At 63.5% G+C, this 12805-nt stretch overlaps 2 protein-coding genes across 2 annotated transcripts; one reads left to right on the top strand and one right to left on the bottom strand.

The window, feature by feature from the left end:
- Nucleotides 1–917: 917 nt before the first annotated feature.
- Nucleotides 918–4979, top strand: LOC131090532 (zinc finger protein GLI4-like). The gene is made up of 4 exons (XM_058035961.1): nucleotides 918–1370; nucleotides 2203–2326; nucleotides 2709–2822; nucleotides 3468–4979. Exons 1-4 carry the CDS (start codon nucleotides 918–920, stop codon nucleotides 4493–4495), a joined length of 1719 nt encoding a protein of 572 aa, XP_057891944.1. The 3' UTR covers nucleotides 4496–4979.
- A 402-nt stretch (nucleotides 4980–5381) lies between these two features.
- Nucleotides 5382–12805, bottom strand: LOC131096797 (zinc finger protein 777-like). The gene is made up of 7 exons (XM_058045414.1): nucleotides 12770–12805; nucleotides 11785–12054; nucleotides 11548–11674; nucleotides 10940–11125; nucleotides 9289–10137; nucleotides 8582–8689; nucleotides 5382–7963 (listed from the first exon to the last, which is right to left on the bottom strand). The coding sequence occupies exons 1-7, from the start codon at nucleotides 12791–12793 to the stop codon at nucleotides 6969–6971; spliced, it is 2559 nt and encodes an 852-aa protein (XP_057901397.1). The 5' UTR covers nucleotides 12794–12805; the 3' UTR covers nucleotides 5382–6968.

The following is a 12805-nucleotide window of genomic DNA, read 5'->3' on the forward strand; positions in this document are numbered from 1 at the left end:
ATTCCTTGAGGGGGCTCTGGGAGGGTCCTGCCGGGTCTGGCTGGGTGGGCAGCACCAGGAATGGGATCTGTGGGATGGAGTGATGGAAGAGTGAGAATGGAACACTGGGTGGGGGGTGCCAGCTGCTGCTGGGGGGCTGCAGTCCCAGTCTGAGATGGGGTGGGATGGGACTGGGGGTCTGGATGGACCTCTGGGAATGGCACTGGGGATTTGAGGGCTGGAGCTGTGATCCTCATGCAGGGCTGGGGATGGATGGGATGAAGATGGAATAGGGGTAGGGTGGGATGGGGGTAAGAGGGGAGATGATGGATGGATGGATGGATGGATGGATGGATGGATGGATGGATGGATGGATGGATGGATGGACGGACGGACGGATGGATGGAATGGGGGTGGATGTGGATGTGATAGAAACCAGGATGGGAATGGAGATAGGATGGGACTGACAAAGCTTGGCTCTTTGCTGTGGGACCTGGCAACAGGACAAGAGGAACAGGCAGGAAACTGATGCCCAGGAAGTTCCACCTGGACAGGAGGAAGAGCTTCCACCCTGTGCAGCGACTGAGCCCTGGAACAGACTGTCCAGAGAGGGTGTGGAGCCTCCCTCACTGGAGATATTCCAGAATGGTCTGGACACAATCCTGTGCCGTGTGCTCTGGGATAACCCTGAGCGAGCAGGGAGCCGAGACCAGATGAGCCACAGTGATCCCTTCAGTGGTCCCTTCCAGGCTGACCCATCCTGGGATGGGATGGGGATGGGGATAGTGTGGGGTCGGGCTGTCGATGGGCTGGGCTGGGGCTGTAACCGGCTGTAGCGGGGCCGGGCCGGGCCGGGGTCTCTCGGTGCGGCGGGCGGGGCGGCGCGGTTGGCGCGGGGCCGGCAGGGGGCGCTGCGGCGGCGGCGGTGAGGGGCGGCCATGGCCCAGTGGGGCCGCGCTCAGGTACCGGCGGGACCCCCCGGCACCGGCAGCCCCGCGGCCCCGGCGGGACCCCGGGCCCGGCCGCCCCTCACCGCCCTCTTCCCCCCGCAGCAGGACCCCGAGCGGGCGCCCGAGGCCTGGCCGGGCGCGGGCCCCGATCCCGGCGCGGGCCCCGGCGGGGCCGCCCCGGCGGAGCTGTCGCTGCGGGCGGTGGCGGTGGCGGAGCGGCGGCTGGAGCGGGGCGTGGAGGCGGCGGAGCGGCGGCTGGAGCGGCTGGAGCGGCGCGTGGCGGGGCTGGAGCGCACGGTGCGGGCCGGCGGGGCCCGGCTGGCCGCGCTCCTCAGGGACAACTCCCGCCGCCTCCGCCGCATCCAGCGCCAGCTCCGCCGCTGCCGCTGCGGGGGAAACCGCACCGCGACCGGTTCCGGGACCGCCCGGGAGCGGACACAGGTACCGGGACGGGGTCGGGGCCCAGGGAACCGGGACGGGCCCGCACGGGGACACGGTGGGCCCGGGGGACGGGGATGCGACCCGGGGAACGGGAACCAGCCCCGGGGAATGAAGAAAGGAACGGGCACCGGGAAATGGGGAAAGGGCTGAGCCCACAGGGACGGGGACATGCCAGCGGTGACAGGGACAAGTTCTGGGTAACGGGATGGAGATGAGCCCGTGGTAATGGGGATGAGTCCCAGGGAACAGGGATGTGCCCTCAGTGACAGGGATGTGGTGTAGGTAATGGGGACAAGCCCCAGATAACGGGGACATGCCAGCGGTGACGAACAGGGACAAGCGCCAGCTAATGGGAATGTGCCAGAGATGGACAGGGATGTGTCCCAGCTCTCAGGGATGTGCTCAGCGTGACAGGGACAGGCCACAGGTGACAGAGATGTGCCCAAAGCAGTGGGAAAGTGCCCCAGGTGACCATGTGGCCATGGGAAGTGCTATTGGCTCTCAGGAACTGCACGGAGCCAGACGGACACGGCTTGTTTGGTGCTTGTCACTGTCCCCAGGGGAGAGGGGGAGCAGAACACCCACCCCAAGTGTTTCAGTCATATTTCAGGGCCCTACTGGGGTGATGTGGGATGGTGCCACTGTCCTGCTCCCACCTGAGGGGTCACTGCTCACCTGGCTGCCAGGATGGATACTGGGAGGAACAGCTGAGCCTTGCTGGGATGTCTGGGGACATCCCCCCTGACATGGCTCTGTCCACGGGAGCTCTGGACCCCAGGGGCTGGGGAGGGGCTCAGTGGGGACCCCCAGGTGGAGCCTCCTGTACTTCCAGGTGCCAGCAGCGGGCGAGGGCGAGGAGGCCGCTCTGCCCGAGCAGGAGCTGGGGAGCAGCGTGGGCAGCCGGGAGCTCCGTGGGATCGCCAGGAAGGGCAGCTACGAGGCCATGGTCCCTCTCGGTGAGGATCACTCAGATCATGTCAGAAACATCGTCATCCCCGGGCTGATGCAGCTTCCAAACCTTCCCCATGTGGAACGTGAGGGGATTCCAGGTGACGTGTCCTGCAGCCAGTGTTCCTGCACTGTTGATCCTGGAATATGGGCTGTACATGGATCACCCTGCAGGGATTTGCTGCAGAGATTCCTACATTTTAGTACTCATTCATTTTGGGCTGAAATTTTAGAGCTTGAGTGTCCATCAGGCACTTCTGGGATAAGGAGAAATCCCATGCCTGGTTCAGCTGCCAGTGGCCTGTGTGATCAGATGTCCTGGAATTCCAGGAGCCCTTTTTGGGTGGTCCCCACTGTCAGCAGTTCATCCCATTGCTCCCTCCTTCCCAGGCTCTGAGGATGATGGTTCCAAAGCTGCGCTGCTGCCACCAGCCGAGGACAGGGAGGATCCAGGGAGCCCCGGGCTGCCGGACAAGGGAGCGGGGCCAGGACAGCTTGGTGACAGTGAGTGACAGCGAGGGGGGCTGAGGATGGGCACTGACAGCCTGCCCGGACTGGGCAGCGTTCTTAAGGATGGAAAATGGGAAAACCCAGGGCAAGGCTCAGTGAGGGTGGCTCTGGAGCTGGGTACCTGTGGGTGGATGCTCCCTCCTGCTTTGGGGAGGCTTTGCTTTGATCCTTTTCCCTGGATTCACACACTTAAACTCTGCCACTCCTGATGGGGTTCTTTCCAGGATGGAGGACTCTGCACCTCAGCTTTTCCTTCACATTCCCTCTGGTTTGGTTTTTTTGTGAGGATTGTATTGTCAGTCCATAGTGTCATTGAGTCCAGCATGCCCAGAGCAGTGGTGGAGTCTCCATTCCTGGAAGGATTTAAAAGCTGTGGGGATGTGGCACTTGGGGACACGGGACAGTGGTGGCCTTGGCAGTGCTTGGTTTTGGTTTTGAGGGCTTTGCAAACCTCCCTAATTCCATGATTCCAAGATGTCCCTGAGGTCCCACAAGCTGCACCTCATCTCCTCCTGGGAATCCCTTCGTGCTCCCTTTCGTTCTTTGCCAGTTCCTCTCACCTCTGCTCCCGCTCCCACTCTGGAGCTGCAGGCACGGGAGGCCTTCCCTTCCCGGGAATGGAATGCGGTGTCTCCACAGGTGAGATGATCGTGATCAAGACAGAAGAGCAGCAGCCGCAGGAGGACGGAGCCGAGCTCCTGGCGCTGCCGATGGTGCCCGCGGTCAGGCTGGACGAGGAGGTTCCCCTCGGCCAGGAGCAGCCGGTGTCCTGGGAGAGCCACGGCGTGGCGGGGCCCAAGGCGGCCGGGGAGGGCCTGGGGGAATTCTGCCTGGGGGAATTCAAGCCGGTGGTGGTGCCGGTGGAGGCTCACCCCGCGCCGGGGCTGCCGTTCCCCGCCGAGCACGCCCTGGGCGCGGGCACGGAGCAGCCGTTCGCGCTCGCCCAAGGGATGCCGCTGCCAGAGGACCCCGCGGCCGAGGTGGCATCGCCGCAGGCCGGCTGGGAGCAGCAGCAGAGCGCCCAGGACGATCCCCGGGCGCTGCCGCCGGGCTGGAAGAGCGTCCGGCTGACGCGGAACCTGCTGGCGCGGCAGCAGAGCCGGGAGAGGAAGAGCAACGGCTCCTTCATCTGCACGTCCTGCGGGAAGAGCCTGGCGCACCACGCCGCGCTGCTGCGGCACCAGCGCCTGCACACGGGCGAGCGGCCCTTCCAGTGCCCGGCCTGCGGCAAGAGCTTCAACGAGAAGTCCAACCTCAACAAGCACTACCGCATCCACACCGGCGAGCGGCCGTACCGCTGCCCCGCCTGCGGCAAGGGCTTCGTGCAGAAGCACCACCTGCAGAAGCACCAGCGCATCCACGGCCCGCAGCTCCGCAGCGCTTGGCCGGGCCGGCCGGCTCGGGGCGGCGCCGCCGGGGAGCGGCTCTACCGCTGCATCGAGTGCGCCGAGAGCTTTCCCCAGAAAGCGTCGCTGGAGGAGCACCAGCGGCGGCACACGCAGCAGCGCCCCTTCCAGTGCCACGGCTGCACCAAGAGCTTCCGGCACCGCCAGTCGCTCAACCACCACCAGAAGGTGCACGCCGTGAGCGCCTCCCCGGCCGGCAGCTTGCCGGGACACGAGCCGGAGCTGGAGCCCTGCGAGGCTCTGAGCCAGGACAATCGGTAGCCAGAGGCACGGGGAAGGGAAGGGACAGCGGTTCTTCAGCGTGGGACTTGTGGCAGCACCGGGAGTTTGTGCGCGGTGCTGTGGGACTCGTGGCACCACCTGGGTCTCGGGAGGAGGAGGAGGAGGAGGAGCAGGAACCTGCGGTGCTGATGCTGTGGGACTCGTGGCACCACCTGGGTCTCGGGAGGAGGAGCAGGAGCAGGAGCCTGCTGTGCTGTTCGGCAGAGAAGGGCCCAGGTGGGATGGGACTGGCCCCGAGGCAGCAGAGGAGGGTCAGTGAGTGGAGCTGACCCGGCGGTGCCGCTGCCCCTGGATCCAGCAGAGGAGCGGCTCTGTCAGATCCCACGGTGGAACTGGGGTTGTTTGAACTCCAGCGCTGTGCAGGGAGGGGGGCTGGGAGTGAGTGGTCAGTGGCCTGGGGGCAGCGGATGGATAGCCCCACACGGCTCTGGGGGCTGGGTGGCCGGACCAGCCGGGAGGAGAATCAGATAAAAGACTGAGCTGACTGGTCTCCTGTTGTGCTCCGGGGCAGCTGGGGGGCGACATCCCGGACTCAACAGGGATGGGGCCATCGGGGGAGCTACCTGCTGGGAATGTGGAGCAGTCACACAGGAATCCCCCACAGGATTCTCTGGGCACTGTGGGACTCCCTGGCAGTGCTGAGGGACGTGTCCCACCCATGGTGGCCAGGGCCACTCCATCCCCTGCCCTTCCCTGCTCATCCTTCCACGCTGGCATTCCACAACTCTCCCAGTGGCCTGGGGGCTCTGGAGCTGCTGGCAGTGACTCCTAAACCCCTCCTGCTGAAAGCTGTCCTGGCTGATCCCAGTTCTGTGCCCACAGGCACCAGCACAGCCCCCAAAGCAGCCACACATAGAGACAAATACTTTATTGATTCCACAGCCTGAGAAAGGGATCGGGAATGTCACAGGAAACTGCTCCCGGTCACAGCAGATTTAGAAATGCCAGGCTGGGGCTGCTGGCCCTTCTGCTGGCCTTCAGCACTGACACACCAGCTCAGCCATGCCCCTGGGATCAGCTGGGGAGCACTGGGATCTCTGCTGGGCAGGGATAACAGGGATAACCAGCCACTGGCACCCCTCCCAGCTCCTGCTGCAGGCTGGGAACGCTCCACACTGCAGTCCCAGGGGCAGGAAGTGTGAGAGCAGCCCAGAGGAGCAGTGGGATGCTGTGTGTATTCCTGTGGAGCAGCTCAGGTGCTGCTGTCTGTCCCGTGGAGCAGGAGGTGGCTGAGGATCACACCTGGATGTGGCACAGGCGTCCCCTCAGCTCCCAGAGCTTCCCACAGCAGCGCCATCACACCTTGGGAGTGACTCGGAATGAGAGATGGGAAAAGCCTTCCAGTGCTCACTGCTCAGAGAGGGACAGAGATCTCAGGATGTCAAATAATTACATCAAACAGCTCAAAACAAAAAAACCTGAAAAATGAAATGCAAGAGTCCCAACAGCTGCTCCACCGTGTCCGTGTGGCGCCGGCCCCGGGCGGGAGGCGCTCCCTGTGCACACCCAGCACGTGGGGCTCTGGCCATGGACACTGCTCTGGTGGCTCCAGGGGACACTGGGGCACTGCCAGGCCTGGCTTCCACTGGCTGCCTCCGGGCAGGTCCCCTCTCCCTGACTGAGGTAGCTGCAGAAGTGTTTTCCCATAGGATTCATTAAGGTGGGATTTGGGGCAAAAGGGGACGAGCTGTGGTTGGGGAGTGGGAGTTTCCTCCAGAGCTGAGGGGCTGCTCCATGCAGATCCACAGGGATCAGGGTGCTGCTGCAACATGGGGCTGGCTGACCTGTCAAGTATTCCTAAAATCACTCTGCAGCCGTGCAGGATGGTCCTGAGGGTGCCTGTGGCCTTCCTCATGGACCTGCCCTGGAATATGGAATATGGAATATGCCAGCACAGAATATTGGGGTTTGGTTTGTCCTATGGATCTTCCAGTGCCAAGCTCCAGTGTTCCCAGCCTGCTGGAGGGGCTGTTGGCTGATCTTTTCCCCAGGGTGGCCAGGACGTGGTGGGGTCTCAGAGATGTCACTCTCCATCTGGTGTCTCAAAGGGCTGCATGGGAATGCTGCCAGCTCCATTCCCTTCTCCCTGCCCTCTTCAGTTGTGTTTCTGAATGCAAGGGGTCAGCTCCAACATCAAAGAAAGGCAAAGTTCTGCTCCTGTTTGACCAGGATTCACCTGGTCATCTCCCAGGAATGTCAGCTTGGGAAAATTCCAAGTATCAGCCAACAGGACCAAGTCAGTGGAATGGTGAAGCATTATGGATCACTGGAGGCTTCTGCAATTTGCTCTCTGTTGTGGTCTCCAAGCTTCCCATCCTTTCCACAACCCAGGAAGCTCCTAAAACACAGCAGATTCCCAGCCTTGGTGTCCCACCAGGTGCAAACCCAACAGACTCACAGCTTCCTTCCAGGGACACGCACAGCTCAGATCTGTCCCAGGGCCTGTCATCTGTCATTTCTCTGTCATCTCTGAAGCCACGGCCCTGGATCCCAGCTGGACCACGGGCTGCACGGCTTTCCTGATGCACTCAGGGAGGGGGGAGCCTTTGCCCGGGAGCCCCAGGGGCGTTGTCCCCAGCAGCAGCACGTTGGGCAGGCTCGCTTTCGCGGCCTCAGGGCTCCCGTTCTCTGGGGAAGGGCTCCTCTGGGCCTCGGGAGCCGGGTGCTGCAGGGACGCCGGGAGAGCAGCAGGGGGCTGGGCCAGAGCCCTCTCGTGGATCTTCTTGTGGCGCAGCAGGTGATTGCTGCGCATGAAGCACTTGTTGCAGGAGCTGCAGCAGTAGGGCCGGTCCCGCGCGTGGGTCTTCAGGTGCCGCCGCATGGACGTGGAGAAGGCCAGGAACTTCTTGCACAGGGGGCACTTCTGCCTGGGGGCGGGCGGCTGCACGGCCCCCGAGGCGGCCAGGCCCTCTCCGTCGGGCTCCTCCTTGGGCTGGCCCGGCCAGGTGCCCGCGGCGTGGCCGGCGCCGCCGCACGGCTCCCTGCGCGGGCGGATGCGCAGCTCGGGGTGCACGTTGCCCCAGACCTTGGCGCCGAAGGCTCTGTCCTTGACGTGGATGCTGCGGTGCAGGTCCAGGTGCCGCTTGGTGCCGAAGCCGATCTCGCACACGGGGCACTCGTAGGGCCCCTCCTTGGCGTGGCTGCGCTGGTGGATGATGAGGTTGATCTTGAGGCGGAAGCGCTTCCCGCACTCCGTGCAGGGGTGCGACCATTCCCGCACGTACCCGCGCCGGCAGTTGCCCATCAGGAGCGCGCTGGCCTCGCACCGGTTCGGCTTCTTCTTCATCTTGGCTTTCACCAGCTCGTTTTTGGGACACTTCTGGATCTCTGAGCCGGGAGAGGGGGTGGATTCCTCCGCCAGCAGCTCGGGCTCCTCTTCCTTCACCTTGATGTCCTCCAGAGAAGCCCCTTCGAATGGTGTTTCATCTTCCATGGATAAGGCTTCCTCTGGAACAGAGAGGCTCCGTGTTGGTGTCAGCACTGGTGCGACACAGGACCAGGGCCCCTCCCTGTGCTGGCACTGCTGGGGCACCTCCAGTCCCAGGGGCAGCTCTGGGCTCCTCATGACAAGAAAGACATTGAGGGGCTGGAGTGTGTCCAGGGAAGGGAACAGAGCTGGGAAGAGTCTGGAGCCCCAGGAGCAGCTGAGGGAGCTGGGCAGGGGCTCAGCCTGGAGAAGAGGAGGCTCAGGGGGGCCCTTGTGGCTCTGCACAGCTCCTGACAGGAGGGGACAGCCAGGGGGGTCAGGCTGTGCTCCCAGCGAACAGCGACAGGGCAAGGGGAAACGGCCTCAGGCTGTGCCGGGGAGGTTCAGGTTGGATATTGGGAAAATTCCTTGCCCAAAAGGGTTGTCCATCCATGGCACAGTGGCCCAGGCTGAGCCCTCCGTGGGTGCCATTGGGACCAGTGGCACAAGGGTCCCACCTCTAAACCCACATGATGTTGCAGGAAAGAATAAAAGGAACCCCCGAAGCTTCATTTTCCCTCCCTGTTTCAAGCCCATCAGCTCTGGAAGCTGCTGCCACCCTCTTGCCAGCCCCGTGTCCCCAGCACAGGGTGACTCACCAGTGTCAGGCTCTGCCGGGTCCTCCTCCATCTCCGCGTCCTCCTCTGCCACCGTCCCCTGCTGATGGTCCCCCAGGGACATCACGTCCATCATCAGGATGCGGAGCTCTGTTTGCAGGGAACAGCATTTGAAAGACCCATGGGGACCTCCCAGGCCCTGCTCCAGCAATATGAACCAGGGATCGCTGGGAGTGTGTGGAGGAGCTGGAGGAAGCTGCAGCTCAAGAGCCTGGATGTGGATCAGCTATCAGGAAAATCCCCTCTGGAAAGGGCTGTGCAGCCCTGGAACAGGCAGTGCTGGAGTCCCTGCTCCTGCAGGATGTGTGGATGTGGCACCTAGGGACGTGGGGCCTTGGCAGTGCTGGGGGATGGTTGGACCCAGTGATCTCAGAGGGCTTTTCCAACCCCAGCAGTTCTGTGGAAAGGCTGGAAGGTGTCAGGAACTGGGGTGAAGCCACACATGGACCAAAAGCAGAGGGAGGGCTGGGAGGGAAGGACAGCAAGGTGCCACATGCCACCAGCTCACAGAGCAGCCTCACCCCACCACCTCCACAGGCTGCATTACCGTGTCCAGACCTTCTTCCCCTGTGCTGTGACAACATCCCAGGGGTCCCTGGCAATGCCTCTGCAAGCACCAGGGCCATGCACCTCTGCCCCAGAGAGCTGGGAAGGGGAAGCACATCCTCCCTGGCACGCCTGGCACTCACCTGGGCCAGCTTCCGTGGGCATGGGATCCTCTCCCGAAGCCTCCTCCTGCTGCTCCATCTCTCCTGGTGTCTGTGGGGGCTTCTGAATGTTGGGGACACCTGTCTGCAGGGGGTTCTGACTGTCCCCAGTCTGTGTCTGAGGCAGTGTCTGGCTGTCCCCACTGTGTGCCAGTGGGGACTTGGGGCTGTCCCCACTCTGTGCCTCTGGGGGTTTGGGGCTGTTCCCACTCTGTGTCCTTGGGGACTTTGGGCTGCTCCCGCTCCGTGTCCATGGGGACTCTGGGCTGTCCCCAGTCTGTGTTTGTGGTGTTTTCTGGCTGTTCCCACTCCGTGTCCATGGGGACTCTGGCCTGTCCCCAGTCTGTATCTGTGGTGTTTTCTGGCTGTTCCCACTCCGTGTCCATGAGGATTTTGGGCTGTCTCCAGTCTCTGCCTGTGAGGGGTTCTGGCTGTCCCCAGTCTGTATTTGTGGGGTTTTCTGGCTGTTCCCACTTCGTGTCCATGAAGATTTTGGGCTGTCCCCACTCTGTATCTGTGAGGGGTTCTGGCTGTCCCCATTGTGTGTCTGCGGGGTTTTCTGGCTGTTCCCACTCCGTGTCCTTGATGATTTTGGGCTGTCCCCATTGTGTATCTGTGGTGTTTTCTGGCTGTTCGCACTCCGTGTCCGTGGGGTTTTCTGGCTGTCCCCACTCTGTATCTGTGGGGTTTTCTGGCTGTCCCCACTCTGTATCTGTGGGGTTTTCTGGCTGTCCCCACTCTGTGTCCGTGAGGGCTCGGGACCCTTTCCATGGCTGGGCTCTTCATCCCTCTCGATGCAGGTCCGGCTGCTGGGCTTGGACTTGGCACTGTCTGTTCCCAGGGCACAGAACGGGAGCTTTATTAGGGTTTAACTGCACCTTTACCCTGCCAGATTCCCAAGGTGAGCCTGGTCCCCTCTCCCAGCCCCAGCAGAGACACAAACACCTCCAACCCCAGTGGCAGAGCTGCCTCCTTGGCCCCGGGCAGGACCCACACAGGAGAGAAGCTCTGAGTATCAGAACCTGAACCCCAAAGGAGATGTCCCTCTGCGTCCCTTTGCCTGTCCCCAAACTCCCAGCTGTGCTCCAGGTGAGTGTTCCCACGGGACAGCACCTGCCCAGCTTCTCCTGGGGTGCCTTTAACCCCCCCAGCTCCTCAATCCTGCAGGAAAGAGCCCTCAACCGCAGCTCTTCCCACATCTCTGCTGCTCCCAGCTCTGTCTGGGTCTGCCTGTCCCTTCCCAGCACCTCCCACTTTCCTGCCCAGCCCTCCCACTCTAAATCCACACCCCAGGGCTCCCCACATTCCTCTGTTGCCCCAGGACAAGCAGAGCAGCTCCAGCCTCCTCCTCCCACCCCAGCTCCCAGTTCCTCATTTCCCAGCCCATTTCCTGTCCCTGCACAGCAGGCAGGAATGCCTCTGGAAGCCCCAGTCCTACAGGAGGCCTTTCCCGCTGCTCCACACCCTCCTGCAAGGCTCTGACTGCTCTTCTCCATGGGATTCATCCCACCAAGCACTGCCATTTCTCCTGGAACGAAGATTCACGCTGCTCTGGGGTGCTTTTAGTCCATGGAGAGAGCCCTTCCTTCCTCAGGGAGATCCCCAGGAACAGCCACCTCCTCCTGGCACCCACCTGGGGCAGCTCCCACGGGGCTTCCATCTCCTGCAGCCTCCTGTGCCTTGTTCCTCTCTTCTGCTGCCCGGAGGAGCTCCTGACCATCCCCAGTCTGTGTCCATGGGGACTCCTGACCCTCTTTGTAACAGAACTCCTCGTCCCTCTCCAGCTGGGACAGGAGCTCGGGCTTGGACACGGCGTAGTCTGCTCGTGGGGCAGAGCATGGGGGGTTGATTAGGATTTGGCTGTGGCTTTAGTCTGGCACATTCCAACAGCGACCCTTGTCCCCTGCCCCAGTCCTGGCGGAGACACAAACACCTCACCCCTACCCCAAACACTTCCCTGGCCCCAAGGCAAGGTCCGGCCCCAAGCACAGAGGCAGCTGAAGCAGAGAGGATCTTAACCAGCAGGACATGAACTAAAATCCCAAATGAGGGAAAAGCTTTAGCTGGAACATTTCCCTCTAGCGGAAGTCAGAGACACCTCCCACTACCCCAGACTGCTCCAAGCCCCATCCAGCCTGGCTTTGGACACTGCCAGGGATGTGGGCAACCTGGGCCAGGGCCTCGCCACCTCACAGCCTTCCAAACCCATGATTCCATGAGCTCCAGCCCCCCAGGCCTTACCCAGGGACACCAAGGTCTCATAGTTGCCCCTCATCACGGCCCTGTACAGATCCTTCTGCCAGCGCTCCAGCCTCTCCCACTCCAGCTCGTTGAAATACACGGAGATATCATCGAAGGTGAGCGGCACCTGGAATCACAGGGAACTCCCTGGAACCACGCCTGGCCCGGGGCACGCAGGAGCTCAGCCCCCAGCCCTCGCACGGTCCCAGGGTCCCTGGGAAGCACCGCTGCTGCTACCTTGGGGATCTCGCCCCCGGAGGCGGGGGGCAGGCGCAGGATCCAGAAGTTCCTGTTCTTGAGGAGGTTCTCCAGGTTGAGCAGGCGCTGCTGCAGCTGCCCGTAGCCCTGCAGGAGGGTGCTGAGGGCGGCCAGGCCGCTGCCCAGCTCCCCGACCAGGTTCTCGCAGGCCAGCAGCCGCCGCTCGGCGCGCTCCGTGCGGCTCCGCAGCTCCTGCAGCTCCGACGGGGCCGTGCCCGGGGCCGCCCTCCGCCGGAGGCTGCCCGACACCTGCGGGGATGCACGGTCAGGGCCCGGCCACGCCCTGGCCACAGCACGGGCAGGCAACGGGGACCCGCTTGGGACCCCCCGGTAGCCCCGAGGGATGTCCCCAGACCCCAATTCCGCAGGGATCTGCCACAGCCTGGCCGCCACCCCCGCGTCCCGCTGTCCCCACCTCCCCAGGGAGCACAGGCTGAAGGGACAGCCCAGGGGAGCCCCCCGGAGCAGCACCTTTGGGGGGCTCCCCAGTTCCACCTCTCGCAGGAGCAACGTGCCTGGGAGAGCCCCTCACCCCTGGGAGAGCCCCTCACCCCTGTGAGATCCCCTCACCCCTGGGAGATCCCTCACCCCTGGGAGAGCCCCTCACCCCTATGAACCGATATCCCCGGGGCAGCCCCGTCCTCCCGAGCTGTCACCCAGGACCCAGAGGGACACCCCTGGCCCCAGACCCAGCACCCTGGGGGCTCCCTCAGCACCCCCTCCCTCCCCTGGGGACCCCCCAGAACCAGCTCTCCCGGAGAGCCCCGGGCTGTCACCCCCAAGGACCGCCCCGTGCCACCTCTGTCCCCCCATTCCCCGCACCCTGAGGGGCCCCCCTGACCCCCAGAGCCACTTCCCCCGTGGGACCCTCGCACGCCCCTGAGTCAGCACCGCCGCGCCCCGCCCCGTCCCGTGTCCCGTCGCGCATGCCGGCCCGTGGCCCGTGGGCCGGGCGGGCCCTAACCTGTGCGGGCCCCCGGCGGGACATGGCCGCGGCCGC

This window comes from Melospiza georgiana, chromosome 1 (assembly GCF_028018845.1).
Source record: "Melospiza georgiana isolate bMelGeo1 chromosome 1, bMelGeo1.pri, whole genome shotgun sequence".
Lineage (NCBI taxonomy): Eukaryota > Metazoa > Chordata > Aves > Passeriformes > Passerellidae > Melospiza > Melospiza georgiana.

Excerpts from the sequence above, each read along its gene's own strand:
- LOC131096797 (XM_058045414.1), bottom strand. The coding sequence starts at position 12,793 with ATGTCCCGCCGGGGGCCCGCACAG. Across the intron at positions 11,126-11,547 it reads TGAGACCTTGGTGTCCCTGG|ACTACGCCGTGTCCAAGCCC; the intron begins GTAAGGCCTGGG and ends CCCCACGAGCAG. Across the intron at positions 10,138-10,939 it reads CCCCGTGGGAGCTGCCCCAG|ACAGTGCCAAGTCCAAGCCC; the intron begins GTGGGTGCCAGG and ends CCCTGGGAACAG.
- LOC131090532 (XM_058035961.1), top strand. The coding sequence starts at position 918 with ATGGCCCAGTGGGGCCGCGCTCAGGTACCGGCGGGACCCCCCGGCACC. Across the intron at positions 2,327-2,708 it reads CGAGGCCATGGTCCCTCTCG|GCTCTGAGGATGATGGTTCC; the intron begins GTGAGGATCACT and ends CCTCCTTCCCAG. Across the intron at positions 2,823-3,467 it reads GCCAGGACAGCTTGGTGACA|GTGAGATGATCGTGATCAAG; the intron begins GTGAGTGACAGC and ends GTGTCTCCACAG.